Source organism: Mus musculus, chromosome 17 (assembly GCF_000001635.26).
Source record: "Mus musculus strain C57BL/6J chromosome 17, GRCm38.p6 C57BL/6J".
In the NCBI taxonomy this organism is placed as follows: Eukaryota; Metazoa; Chordata; class Mammalia; order Rodentia; family Muridae; genus Mus; species Mus musculus.
Window position 1 is genome coordinate 78,807,487 of NC_000083.6, and position 15,321 is coordinate 78,822,807.

The 15,321-nt window shown below is 40.2% G+C and overlaps 1 protein-coding gene across 1 annotated transcript in view; it reads right to left on the minus strand.

The window, feature by feature from the left end:
* Heatr5b (HEAT repeat containing 5B) overlaps positions 1–15,321 on the minus strand; it is an 82,476-nt gene that overhangs the window by 54,581 nt on the left and 12,574 nt on the right. The window contains exons 9-18 of the mRNA NM_001081179.1: positions 13,929–14,084; positions 13,135–13,385; positions 11,320–11,431; positions 9,987–10,139; positions 8,746–8,845; positions 8,004–8,113; positions 6,586–6,749; positions 5,609–5,784; positions 3,022–3,127; positions 844–1,034 (exon numbers count right to left, since the gene is read on the minus strand). Coding sequence (NP_001074648.1) covers positions 844–1,034; positions 3,022–3,127; positions 5,609–5,784; positions 6,586–6,749; positions 8,004–8,113; positions 8,746–8,845; positions 9,987–10,139; positions 11,320–11,431; positions 13,135–13,385; positions 13,929–14,084 — 1,519 coding nt within the window. The remainder of the gene's footprint in view (positions 1–843; positions 1,035–3,021; positions 3,128–5,608; positions 5,785–6,585; positions 6,750–8,003; positions 8,114–8,745; positions 8,846–9,986; positions 10,140–11,319; positions 11,432–13,134; positions 13,386–13,928; positions 14,085–15,321) is intronic.

Genomic DNA, 15,321 nt, shown 5'->3' on the forward strand with positions numbered 1-15,321 from the left:
TCCTTTCTAATTATGGGTAGAGTGGAACCAGCTACCTCACTGTCCTGCTACCATGGCCTTGCTGGAGAAGGGACCGTCATGCTCAAATTGTGACCAAAGCAAATCCGTCTTTCTGTGAGGAGCTTCTCAGGGGTGTTGCATGAAAACAGAGTTATCATCTTATAGCCAAGAGGTCCACCTCTTGGTTGTAGAAAAGGTAGTCTCAAAATGTAAGCATTCAGAAAATGCTTTTATTTCATAATCCTTACTTTCAATTCTTTTTCTCTCGTTAATGATTATGATGTGGATTAATATGTTTATTGTTCAAAATATAGGGGTTAAGAATGGCAATTTATATGACTCATGTTATTTTTTGGCCTTTTGATTTTTTTTGTAACAATATTAAAATCCACATATCTCGTCTTAATCAGCTTGTTTGACTCGCTGAGGTCACTCTTCATAACTGACATGCACAATAATTCTTAAAAGCCTTAAAGTGTGACTTTGTCCTGGTCTCCTCTAAAGTGAGGCATTACTCTAAGAAGTGAGTGAGTAAGAGACTGGTCTGGATCAACAGGAGGCAGAGAGGAGGGAACAACTGCAGGTGCCTGTGGAAAGTCTCGACTAATGCTTCTTGAATAAGCCACCATGTCCTCCTTAAAAGCTCTTAACATATTACATCTCTCCCAGAATCTAGAGGCCAATAAATTACTGAATTAAAATTTGAGATTATGAAAAGCAACAAGAATAAAAAATTGTCACATGCAGTAAACCAAGTGGAAAGTACATAGCCTAGGTAGCAATTCCTGACTGCTTAAGAGACATCTTAGACTAGAGGAGAAGCTTGCTACGAGACGCACTTACTTGTCAAAGCTGTATTGGGCCATTCGGGCAATGAAAGAGGCTTCTCCCACCACCTGAGCCATTCTTCCAAGGGCTTCCCCTGCCGCACACCGTAAGATGGGGTTTGGGTTGTCGAGGGCTCCCATAACCAGTGTCAGAGCAGACTTGCGGACTTCCTCAGGTCCCAAAGTACTCTTGTTTTCAGCTAAGCCCTATATTGATTATTTTTTAAAAGGAATAATGATATCAATTCATAATTCAGGTTGAATAAAGAAAAAGATATATTCCAATTTTAGGAAAGACAGATTTCTTCATACATTATTTTTCTCAAATGCATATATGTTCTATCTGGGGCTAGTACCTACTCAGTATACGGTGATCACTTCCTATATGTGACTTTAGAACACGGCAATTAATAATCCCACTGGGCCCAGAAACACAAGCTATGGGAGAATTAATATCTAAGGTCTAATACTCAATATTCTTTTGGTCAGAGAGGCCACTATATGATTAAACCGAACATTTTTTTCAGATGAATAAATGCCAACACTATAATGAGTATGAAACTGATCCATTTACATAAAAATTCAATAAAAACCACTATGTGGCTTCAAGTTGTGGTCCTAGCTACTTGGGACGATGAGGCAGGAGGGACTGAAGCAAGGATCAGTATCTGAACAATGCCATAGGTTTGTTTTCTGTTCTAGCTTTGGAACAAAAACTGCTTTGGAATTTGATTTTTTAAATTTATTTATTTATTCACTTTGGGGATTCAATTATCTTACCTGAGATGAAAAACTAGGTCATGATACCAACAGAAAGTTAGCTATAGCAGAGGCATTAGCCATTTCTATGTAGACAATGCATGTGATCTGTACACAGTGTTAAACCACACTATTCTCCCAACCACTAGAGGCCACCATACCACCACTGCTTTTTAAAATGCTCAGACATTAGTGTCAGTTTCTAAATAGGGGTACATCAATGGCTACAAAGTAGCCCAATGCTATCTCTGTAACCTATTTCCCTCCTCACCCCAGGCTTGTAAAGCATGACTGAAAGAATACTTTTAATCATTTGCATTTTCTGCTATACTGAATTTTATTATCAGAATCCATCTTATAATAATCCTAGCACTAAATAATAGACAAAAGTTTTTAAGTAACTCATGAAAAGTGTGATCTATGATTGATGAGTCCTTCTGAGCCAGGCAGACATTTGCTATGCACTTCACAGTAGGAACTGAAGCTCAGAAGGTGCAGAGAGCTCCAGGACACATCGAGTTGGTGCCAGCTAACCCAGAAGATAAAGTCAGTGACCAGCTAACCCAGAAGGTAAAGTCAGTGACCAGCTAACCCAGAAGGTAAAGTCAGTGACCAGCTAACCCAGAAGGTAAAGTCAGTGCCAGCTAACCCAGAAGACACTCCTCACAGTCTGCGGCCTGTCAGTTATGAAATGCATCCTATGCTGAGTCAGCTTAAATCACAAATGGAAATGAAGATTTGTTTCATATATATTTAGTACAAAATCAGATCCCATTAAATAGGCATCTTAGAAAATCCCAAAAGAAAGTATTGGCACTTGTAAAATTTGAAGTTCGAATTGAAATCAGAACTTTTGAATTACTAAAATATAAAATATCAATTTAGTTATAATAAACACAATATAAAGTTTCTAGTAAGTTCATTAAGCTAACATAAAATCACCATTATTGGGCTGGTGAGATGGCTCAGCGGTTAAGAGCACTGACTGCTCTTCCGAAGGTCCTGAGTTCAAATCCCAACAACCACATGGTGGCTTACAACCACCCGTAATAAGATCCGATGCCCTCTTCTGGTACAGTGTACTTACTTATAATAATAAATAGCTCTTTGGGCCAGAACGAGCGGGGCCAACCAAAGCAAGCAGGGTTGACTGGAGCAAGCAGAGGTCCTAAATTCAATTCCCAACAACCACAGGAAGGCTTACAACCATCTGTACAGCTACAGTGTATACACACACACACACACACACACACACACACACACACACACACACAAGTAAATCATTAAAAAAAGTCTGAAAAACTATTTAAAATAAAACATCACCATTATCAAGAGCATAACTAAATGTTAAGTGCTAGAATAAGTTTGATATGCCTGGCTTTTTAAAACACATTGCCATGTTCCAGAATATTTATCATGTTGTAAGAGTTCATACCTTCAGTGCACTAAGAACAGCAGTAAATATATTAAGCTGCACAGCCTGCTGGCGGACACCTTTGGCTTGCTTAACACATTCAGCAAAGTGATCCAGCATTTGTAACCTATAGTAATGGGATAAAATCACATTAGTACATTAGTGGGTTTTGGTTGTTGCTGTTGCTGTTGTTGTTTTTGTTTTTTTTGTTTTTTTGTTTTTTTGTTTTTTGTTTTTCGAGATAGGTTTTCCTTTTGTAGCCTTGGCTATTCTGGAACTCACTCTGTAGACCAGGCTGGCCTCGAACTCAGAAATCCGCCTGCCTCTGCCTCCTAAGTGCTGGGATTAAAGGTGGGCACAACCACACCCGGCTCATTAGTGGTTTTTTCTAAATATGGCTTAAAAACAAAGATAAGAATATAAACCAGTTATTTATCAATTATGCCCCTGGACTGTATCCATTTCATCCCCAGAATTGATTCAAAGCCAACCATTATCTCCTATATTAATACATACTCATGTATTAGAACAAAAAGGACACTAAATATTAAATTTCAATTAGCAAAACAAGAGTTCATAATTCCAAAGGTCATAAGCATCAGTATGTCCAGCAAAATCCCTGGCTTGTGGTGTATGATACAGTTGGCACCGTGACTGTCCACCAAAGAGCTTTGTGGAAAAGACTGGAACCCCAGGGTAGCTCTGGTAAGCAGTGGCAGGCTGGAGGAGGTCATTAGTGCACTGGGGACATGCCCTTGGGGAGCACTGAGACCCTGGCCTCTTCCTTCTTCCTCTCACTTTGCTTTCTAGACATGAAGTGAGCAGTGCGGCTCTGTGATGTACTTCCATCCTATGAGCCTTACAGCAGGAACACGGCAGTGCAGCCATCTGATCAGGGAGCGTAACCTCTAAGCCTTCAGCCAAGCAAACGGACTCTCTGTTAAGTGTTTCAGATATTCGGCAATGACTAATGTGAGGCCTGTGAGTTAGTCCCTCCCCTTCTCTCTTTACACAAGGTTGGACATGCTGCTTGGCTTCTCCTTGAACTCGTTCTCCTGCTGCTTCAGGACCCGAGCTGCATAAGTCTCAGTCATACGTCACTTCACTTTTTCTCCTCAAAGTATTTTTAATAGATCAGAATAATAACCATTATCTACTTCTGTGGATAATTTTTAATTGGAAAGAAAAGAGGGGCATAGCTTTTAAAACCTTGTATTACATATTACATAGTGATTTAGGGTGTCTGCGCATGGATAACCGTGCAGGGTAGTCCTGTGGAAGTCAGAGGCTGATCTGTAGGAGCCAGTTCTCTCCTTCTGCTGTGGGAAACAGGTTGTCAGGCATGGCAGCAAGTCTCTTTACCTGCAGGGCCAACTCCTCAGGCCGAGTAGAATTTTTTTCTTTTCTTCTTTATTTTGATATGGGGTCCCTCTATATAACGTAGGCTAACCTTAAACTCTGAGAAGCCTAGGTTCTGGTTTGTTTGCTGGCTTGTTTGTTTGTTTTTATCTTTAAAATCCTACACATGAGCTGGAAGGATGGCCAGTTCCAAGCACCCACACAGTAGCTCACAACCATCTAAACCTCTAGTTCCAGGGTATGCAGACCCTCCTGATATACTCTGGCACCAGGTATACTGTACATACACACATGCAGGGAAAACATACCTATACATAAGGTAAAACAAAGAAACTTAAAGACATTTTTAAATGTTCTTACATAGAAGAAAACTCCACCCCATATCCTACCATACCAGAAGCTTTGAGACATTTCAAGAAAGGCTTAGCTCTGACCAATTAAAAAACCACAAAGTCTGGGATTTGAATGTGCTTATTTAAAGCAAGGATATTGAGTATATATAATACATACAGTTTTTTTCAGCTTTAATGTTGTTTAACATTTATGTGGAAATCAATTGTATTTAATGATATCAAGCTTAAATATAAAAAACAAATAGCTAAAAGCAATTCTTCAAGTAACCTACACATTTAAAGATATATTATCTTTTGCATCTAAACAATATTACCTTAAGTCATATTTTATAAAAGTTAAGTAATTTGAAAGAGTCTGACATTAATTCATTTTTTCCATTTTGGGGAATCTCAAATATACAAAGTGCTGGCAGAGTTAGGAATGGTGGCTGTGGACATAAAATACAGCAGACCAAAATCCTCATGCAACAAGAAAAAGCAGCTCTGCTGGTTTCTGTGTTCCAGACTTGCACTTCTCACAGAACAATTAAATAGTCGACTTCCCACACGTGTCCTTGTTCAGGAATAGAATTATGAAGGAGACAACTTGAATTAGAGATGCAGTTTAATTTAGACACTGATAAACCATTAAAATGAAAACTTTGTTCAGTAAGATATGGCCCACAAACAGTAGGTAGTAGATGATAGTGCACAGAGCCAAGTCTTAAAAGGCCTTCAAGTTACATGGAATTCACAGCCAATTTATTTTATCATGTACCTATAAATTATGCCATTACATTTATGACAGCATTTCTTAAGTTATAACTTTTGTTATTGTGGAATTAGCCATAATGGAAAAATCTACTCTTAAATATAACTTACATTGACTAAAATTACTCCGCTAACGTTTCACTAACCTGTGTTTATAGGAAACATGTGGAAACACAACCCCGAACAGAGCCACAGATGCGTCAATCACTGAGACTCCGAGAGGGAGCGGACCCGGCACGGCTTCACCTGCAGGTATCCGTAGGTAAATGGAAGAAGGGTCGTGTTCCAGAGCCCCACTGCCAGATGCACTGTTTGGCTGGAGCTGTCAGAGAAGAAATAAGCATCATCCACAATCTACTTTAGGAAACTCACTCACTAAGCCCTGGACACCAAGAATAAAGCAGCGGAAGAGGAAAACGTGATTAGACCTGACAGCTCTTAAGCAGAGGAAAATACAGTTTTGCCATTAAAAAATAAATGTTATTATCAGAATCATCTTATTGAGTCATAAGAAGTCATGTTTCTCTTAAGCATTTTTATACTGCCCACATTAATGGGAGAGCAAAATTGTTTTCATTGTAACAGAACTTACAAAAATGACTCAAAGCAGCATTTAACTTTTTTTTTGTATTGGTTTTTAGGTAGTGCGCGCTCTCTCTCTCTCTCTCTCTCTCTCTCTCTCTCTCTCTCTCTCTCTCTCTCTCTCTGCCTCTCTGCCTGTGCCTCTGCAGCACTTGTATTAAAGGCATGTGCTACCATGGCTAGTTAAGTCTGGTTTTCTTTTTATTTAATTAAAATAATTTATTTGGTTCTAACTTGGCAATTTATTAACCCTCCTTTCTTCCTAACTTGTTACAAACCTAATAAAACAAAACACTAGCAAAAAAAAAAAAAGCCAGTTAAACCTGAGTTTTGTCATTGCCACAGCCAAATATCTAAATACAATGATACTGAAATGATACATTTTGCCAAGTTCTACTACTACCATTAGCCTTTTCAGCACTGGTCCACCTCTAAGCTATGAATGTGTGTGCAGAAGTGAAGTGAGAGTTTCTGTGGCACAGGCTGTCTTTTCCTGAAATGGATTGTGCTGGTGCTTTTGTGTCCTGGTACATTTCCCTACCTGGTCTTCAATGGATTTATGATCAGTCTCTTGAAGCCAGGAGCCCAGGAGAACGCTGTCGTCATAGTGGCAGAGGGAGCGAAGGAGGGAGGTAGTTGTGTTGGCCGAGTTGTCAGTCAGAGTGAACTCTGCCACCAGCTCTCTAAGAAGTGCATTGAAAGACCCTAAAATACACAACGGCAGAACAGGTTGAAATAATTTCCATGGCTACAAAGAACAGCACTGTGTTTTAACAGGAGTAAACTTACTTCACATACCTTTGTAAAACATCCATACTGTTTTTTTCCTTTTCTTTTCTCCTCTCACTGTCCCTCCCCACTCTCTCTCATTCCCACCAAAACAGGGTCTCACTACACTGTCCAGCAGGCCTTCAAGTCCCGAGCTCAAGTGATCCCCTACTTCAGCCACAAGCAACTGAGACTACAGGCGCATGCTATACTATGCTGATCCTAAAATGATATTAACTATTTTAATACTGATTTCCCCCCGCCCCAAAATACACTTGTGAGGAGCCTAGGGCTTCACAGATGTTAGGCAAATGCTCTCCCACAAGGCTAGGTCTCCCAGCTCCTCACTTCTTAGTTTAAGGACAGTATACCACACAGGCTAACCTTAAACTCACTCTGTAACCAAACAGGTCTGAAACTTATGACCTTAGTGTTTCAGCCCAGCAAGTACTTAAGATCACAGGCCTGTGCCACTAGGCCTGGCATGTACTGGTTTTAATATACAATAACAGTATTTTCCCTTTTATTATGAGGTGATACAATTTGAGCACAAACTAAAAGTAATAGAAAAATGCAAATAGTGAACAGAACCTTTATTTTAACAATATTAACTGTTACATGACATCATCATTTATTAATAGTCATATACATACAAACACTGAAGCAGGACCCATCAAAGTTCTTAGGCTTAGTTGTATCAGAGAGAAATTAATGGTTTGATGATATCACTTTATGTATTTTATTTCTGCCAAGTAAATTCTTATTCTCCTTCATAGATACCTAAATATGCAGTATTACAATGCATATAAAGTAACTGGGAATGGTGATTTAAATATAGACGCTAAGTCCAAGTCAGTTGTGTTTTTATCCAAATCATGTTAGTTACCAACTCTAACATGTAGGTAAATGCTCTCTTTACCTGCGATTCTTGATCTAGAGAACAGGTGTTTTATCCCTTAAGCCGGGCTAGAGTCACAGCAACATCATAATATATGTAAAGAGCTTGGGATAGGTGCCAAAATACGATGTAGAAGTCAATAAATATGAATGCCTTTACAGAAAGAGAAGTCAGATAGTGGCTATCTCTCACAAGACAATTTCGAAGAGGAGTCCTGGTCACAACTCTAATACTACCAAGAACCCAAGAGGCACACTGAAGAATCTCTATCAGATATTGTACACTTTATTTACCTTCATAAGTTTTTGGAGGTAATAAAGCCAAGATATCATAAAGTCTTAAGCGGACCATTGCGGCACTAGCTTTCAGATGGGCTCCATGGGCCTTGATGACGGATGGAATGCTACAATATCAAAAGCCAAGTTGGATCTGTTAGTCGTTAGAACAAGCAATATGCATTAACAATTAACAAGGTCATTTAGGAATGCATTGATAAACCTCCAAAGGATACTGACAGGCTAATCTATTTTCAGTTTGTTTTATGATCAGTAATAACAAAGCTAGCAGAAACACTTCAGAATTCAATGTGTTTTAAATGACACCATTGATACAACTTTTAAATTCACTTTACAAATTTAGATGCTTTCTATATGAATTGAGAAGTACAAAGATGCTAACTACATTTTTATTGAATATATAAAATAAGGTGTCTGTGAAGATCAGAGTCTGAACCATTTAGTATGCACATACATGCTGGGTAGGCATACTGCCCCATCTGAAATGCAAAGAGTTTCCGTTCAGAGGCAGAAACAGGATCCCCAGAACAAGCTGGCTAGCAAGACTAACAGCAATGGTGAGCTTTGGGTTCAAGTGAGGGTCCCTGCCTCAATATATAAAGTAAAACGTGACTGAGGAAGACATCCTACATCCTCTTCTGACCTCTACACATATGTACATGTGAACATGCACACACATATGCACTCACCACAATCACACCCAAATAAGACGTTAGCTTCATCCAAACTGTTTACTTACTGCGACATCATGGTCATGGCACATTCGATAGGAGTCATTAATTTCCTAATTGCATCCTCTGTTAGCAGCTCAGGACAATGTGCAACAAAACTCCTCATGGCTAGAGAAAATATTTTTAAGATTAGAAAAATCTTTGTGAGCCTGAGTAAACTTTAAACATTAGATAGTAGTAAAGACATTTACAGTTTTCAATTACTATAAAATAGAAGGCTGTGAAGCCATGTCAAACTAAGAGACAGGAACAACTACAGAAAGAAAGGAAAGGAAAGGAAAGGAAAGGAAAGGAAAGGAAAGGAAAGGAAAGGAAAGGAAAGGAAAGGAAAGGAAAGGAAAGGAAAGGAAAGGAAAGGAAAGGAAAGGAAAGGAAAGGAAAGGAAAGGAAAGGAAAGGAAAGGAAAGGAAAGGAAAGGAAAGGAAAGGAAAGGAAAGGAAAGGAAAGGAAAGGAAAGAGAGAAAGAGAGAGAGAAAGAAAGATCAGAAAAAGAATGGAGAACAGAAATGGAGGAGGAAGCTGTGTTAGAGAGATTTTGAAAAGGAATTGCGATGACTACAAAGGATGCAGGTTAAGGCAGGACTGGGGCGAACAGATGCTCCACAGAGAAGGACTCTCTTCCCTCATACTTTAGCAGAATAGCTATGGCCTCAGCTGCGAGGAAGCACAAAGGCAGCCCTGCCTGGCCACCTGACCTGAAACGTCCAACTCTGGGGAAGAAGCATTTTTTTAAGCTAGGAAAACCAAAACAGAGCATGGGTCCGAGGACATTCTAGTTCCCAAAGGAAATAAAAGGTGAGCTTGCCTGGAACTTGCTGACTCCCAAACCCACCCCACGGCATCCACCTTTTTTGAAATGCAGATGTCTGAATAGTAACACTTGCACACTGCGAAATCAAGCCCAAAGAAGTGATTTTCATAATGCAAAGGGTCATCTCTGTCAAGCTGAGGCTCTGTTTGTGTTGGATCTTCGCTAGATGAGAACTGTGACCACTGAAAATGAAGGTGCCCAGCTCCCCCTAACACTGTAACTGAACTTCCTGAGTCTTGGGTTCATTTTTACTTCTTAATAGTAGCAAACTGGAGTTATTTATACAGCTTCTGTAATCTGAGAGTCCATATACTTAACAACAGATACTAAAATAAAAACTAAAACTGATTTTTTTTCTACCATGCATATTTTAATGAAAAATATCACTAAGTAGTAGCAGTATAAGAACTTCTGAACATGCAATGTTTCTGTTCTTACCACACAGAGCCCCAGCGCGACCTTCCAGAGTGACCTGCCAGGTGAATGAATCCCCCCGGGCCTTCTCAGCCTCCAGTTCCTTTAAAGAGCGAGGGAACACGTTCCGCCACAGCAGCAACATCTTGGGTAGATGGTAACGAACAACAGACGGTCCTAGGCGAGACAAGGAAGAATACTAAAATGCAGTTATAACATATACAAAACAAATCTCAAACAAAGTGAGGCCCAGTGGGCGTGGCAATGCATGCCTGTTACCCCAGGACATGGGTGTAGAGTCCATGGGATGTAGATGGCCCAGAGTCCAAGGCGAGCTCAACTACAGAAGAGCCTGAGGCCAGCCAGGACACCATGAGATCCTGTTTCAATAAATTAAACACACCAAAAAAGCAGACCAAGGAGGGCAGAGAAGGACAAGGTCTCTAACACGCCCTCTCCAAGCCCTCCACCATGTCACTCTATTTCTACACTTAAAATTTACTTTGCTTTCAGATTTTTTTCCCAGTGCATAAACTAAGTGAGTAATAAGACACAAAAAAAGTTATTCTAAAGTATTGGTATTTTTAGTAACCATGCATACAAGGTGTTATTAAAATTTTCCTGAATACATTCAGGATAATGTATTCTATATTATCCATAATAATGTTTAGTGAGAATTTTTCCATAAACACATATGAATAAGAACATATATACTTGCTCTTATGCATACATGCTCCTGCATTTGGGGGCAGTATGTGGTTAGTTACATGGAGAAACACAGTATTTACATTCCTAAGAAATTCATTTAAATAATAACAATAAAATACCATAAACCATAAACTTCTGGAAAAAGTTATTACTTTGTTTTCTATAGAAAACAGGTCAATATAATGCCCAATAGACAGACTTCAAAAGAGTGAACAACATCTTAGCATGTACACACACTTTGTGGGAGCAGGTACACTGACAAGTGTCTATAGTCGTCACTGCAATCCGCACTTCTGTCCTATACATAATGCTAAACTTTGTATCCATGATTCATCACAGCATTCAGGAGAGCGAAGCACATAAGGACCTCTCCCCAGAGCACCAACAGGAGTGCAGAAACAGGACTCTGCCACTATCAAAACCCTGATTCCACTCAGGCAGTCACATTTCCTCCCCACAGCCTCACTCTTTCTATAACTCCAAGCTCATTCATTAGCTGTTCTTTTGAGAAAGGTGAAACTAGAGAAAAGTTTGAACTAAAAAATTAATTACTAAAATGAGATACTCACTCCCAAATAAAAGATAATAGCTAAATCTGCTCTATAGTACACTGACAGGTATGGAGTCAGCCAGAATGCTTATACTATACCTAAAGTCATGAGGGCTCCCAGAAGAAGCCAGCCAGCCTGGGTGCGCTGCAGGGACAGCCTGCTGTTTTGGGCAGCAGTTCGTAGCAGATCTTCAGCAATGCTGACCACCATCTGCAAGGCAAGTTTTAAACTGGATTTTAATTTAGAGAAGCTGATGAAAAGCAATAATGAAACAGATAGCTTGTATACGTTATTAAGAATGACAGCTCTTGTTACCAGCCGAATAGAAAGCTACTCTGTTCCCGTCACAGCTGACACCTAGGAGACCAGAGTGTGGTGGCTAGAATAATCTCCAGAGCCGCACTGCCCAGGCTGCATCCTAACTGCACCATAGACTGACTTTCTAACAATGCCAACTTAACCTCCTGCCTTAGTTCCCTCCTTGGTAAAACAGCAGTGTTAACTTCTTTGCCAGGATCAAGCACATTACTACGGGACTAAAACTGGTGCTTGCCTAGGTAACCACTTATTAAATATAGTACTTATTGGTACCACCATCCACATCTTGAAGGCCTATGATGCATCTGCCTTTAAGCTACTCTTACAGAACCCAGAGCCTGGATGGAGAAGATTCAGGGAAAATGAAGGAGAACATAGCATACGATTAAATGGTAAAACAGGGTAGAGTAGTGATGGTCAGCAAAGAAAAAGCTAGCATAGACCAAGTGGCTTTGAACAAGAATTCAGGAAGGAGATTGATCCTGGGCCTGAAAGCAAACGGGTTGAAGTTTGACAGTGTGAATAAGAAATGTTACTGTAAAGAAGGCCAGAAAGCTAAAGGGCATGAGAAAAACCAGGAGAGTTAATCTGAGCACAACAGGGGGAATTCAGAATGGAGAGGCAGACCACAAATTATGAGTTCTAATTATTTGTCAATCCGACAGAAGATTCTATTTTATTCTGAGTACCAGGCAGCCCCTTGGAACCACTAGACAAATGTGGAATGATGTGAGAAACATGGAGACAGAGCACTCCAAGGATGAAACACAATCAAAGTACAAAGATGATGAAAGTCTCAGATCCTCAAGCAGCAGGTGGATGGCGCCTAATACGCCAGAGGAAAGCACACCTTAGAACTGAAGCACGTACCCAGCCAAGCTAAGCTGCAGACAGGGTTTCTACACAAACTTAAGACTCCTAGAGAGCAGGATAGTGTTTTACACTATGGTATATATGATTGTGTGTGTGTGTGTGTGTGTGTGTGTGTGTGTGTGTGTGTGTGTGTTATACTATATAGTATATATGTTACCTAATATATACACTAGAAAGAAAATGAAGGGAAGGAGTAATGACTTATTAAGAACAATTTAACTTCTAACTATTGTCAAATACTAAATATGACAATAAAATATTCCCTGCCACTTTTAGACATAGCAATGTGATTTTTTATTTTTAAAAACTGACAGAACACCAGGTACAATGGCACCTACCTATAGCCATATTACTCAAGAGGCAGAGACAAGAGGGCTGCTTAAACAGTGGAGCTCAAGCCCACTGGGCAACATAGCAACACTCAGATACACACTTAAAAAAACAGAAATAAAGGTTCTGAGCTTTAAGTGATCATTACAGAAACTGTAACGTGATACTATACCCAGAAAACATCCCTACTATCCCTAGAAAGACTATTACTATCTATAACTATAACTATAACTATCCAGTATTAGCGAGGGTCTGTGAACTGTAGTTTATACTTCCGACTGTCCTCTGATTGCCTGGCTCAGCAGTAAAGGCAGCAGTACTGTAGTGAGGACAAAGCCCGCCTGCGAGCCTGCGAGCCTGCGAGCCTGCGAGTGTGCTGACATCAGTCCTACCTTTCCTTTGGCATGAGGAATGCCCAAAGGACACTGATGCACTCCACCCAACAAGGCGGCCATTGCAAAACTGTATCCACTAACAGCTTCTGGGGATGTCTTGAGGTTGTTGAGCCGTTCTGCACACCTATCCAGAAATGGTGTCAACTGGAAGGGCAGCGCCACAGCTACACAACGCAGACACCAGGCAGCAGCAAGCCGAGCAGCCATGCTTGGGTGAAGAAGCACTGACGTCACAATCTCCAAAAGTCCTAGAAAGAAAACCTCAAAACCTTACTCCTTACCAAACAAAAACAATGTCAGTATAATTTAATAATTCAAATAACAAGCCTCATAATTTCAGTTCCCCAGCTTTGCCAACAAGCATATATGTGGTTCATAAGTAGTGAAGTACTTTAAAGGAACACATGGCATGAAGACTATAATGTACTGTAGCGTAATACAACATAATTCAATTGCATCTAGCAATATATAAAAGTTGAAGTTGGGAGCATTGGCTCACGCCTATAATCTCAGCGCATGGAAGGCAGAGACAAGCAGATTTCTGCTTTTAAGATGATCATCTATACAGTGAGTTCTATGCCAATTAGAGCTACAAAGAACCTCTTTCAAAATGTAAAAGAGTTGCTATAAAATTAATTATATTAAAGTCTTCAACAAATTTTCGTCAATTAGAATCAATTTTCACAGCTGAACTCTCTCAAAACTTTCAGTATTTTATTCCGATCACTGTGAAGATTAATTTCAATAAAGCCCAAAGATCTGCTAGTCATGGTAATGAGAGGATGCTGTACCTATGGACGCTTCCTGAATAAGAGGAGAGGCGGTGGCATTCAGGCTCTGCACCAGGCTCCCAAGCTCCTGCAGGGCACAGACCATGACGTGCTGGCTGGCTGCAATGTCTGCTGTCCCCGATTTGTTTTCACTGCTCGTATCATTCACTACTGCTTCTGAAAACACAAGACCAGGCATTTGATGGGTGAAACAAATCGTGCTACTTGCTTGGCTTTACGTGGTCTGTATTCTCTTTCATACCATTTGATGCCTGCATGCTGAAAACTATGCAGTTTATTGCTTAGTGGCAGATTAAATAACTAGGAACTAAACTGAGTTGGCTTTAAACTTTTTAGGGAAAGAGGTATGTGTGTGCACAGTTTGCACGTGGAAGTCTCAGAGCAGCTTGCTGGAGTTAGTTCTCTCCTTCCACATTTTCCTAGGAACTGAACTCAGGTCATGAAGCTTCGTGGCAAGTGCCTTTAACTGCTGAGCTACCCTGCCAGCCCTGGATGGACATTAAAACGCTGTTGAACAGAGTCACAGCAATGCTAGGATACATATTGTGTGTGTGTGTGTGTGTGTGTGTGTGTGCGCACACACACACACACACGGAAGATGCATATATAAATAAGGAGGAGCAGGAATCCCTGATGTTTTACAAAAGTAGGCTCAGAAACATGGATATACTTCAGTGTCAAAGAGCTTGCCTTGTATGCTTGAACCCAGAGTCCTGGGTTCAATCCCTAATACCACAGAAAATAAACACAAACAAACAAGCCAGCAACAAAGGCAGACTTGGGGGTACAAGATTTGGGCTCTAATAGCAACTTCATATAAGTTCTGTGATGGGCGCGCTACTCGACTCTGCTATAGCAGAGTCTTCCTCATCGGTCTCAAAGGCGCCTGTGCTGACTAACTGGTCAACAATGCATATACACATCCCGTTTCAGGACATGCCTAACAAGTAGCATGTTAGTTGTTAATTATTATTACTACTCCTGCTTCAAGTGCTCCAATAGACTGGCGGCATCACTGCCAAATCACTGACCAGAGAGTGGATTCGCAAGGACAGGGGCGTAGGATTGACGGGGACACCCCTCCCCGCTCCCTCTTATTCTCATGTCTCTTCCCCAAACCTTTAATAGCCACAAGAATTAAAATGTGAGACAACTAAATATGCCTTGACAAACCACTGCTAATTGAGAATACCTCATGGTCCATAAATCCCTGATATAATCATGGCACTTAATCCAGTAATTAGGATTATTTTTTTAAGGTCAAATAGCTAAATTACAGCCATAAAACTAATATTTCTTTTTTTTCCAGTTTTTTTTTTTCTTTTTGAGACAGGGTTTCTCTGTGTAGCCCTGGCTGTCCTGGAACTCACTTTGTAGACCACGCTGTCCTCAA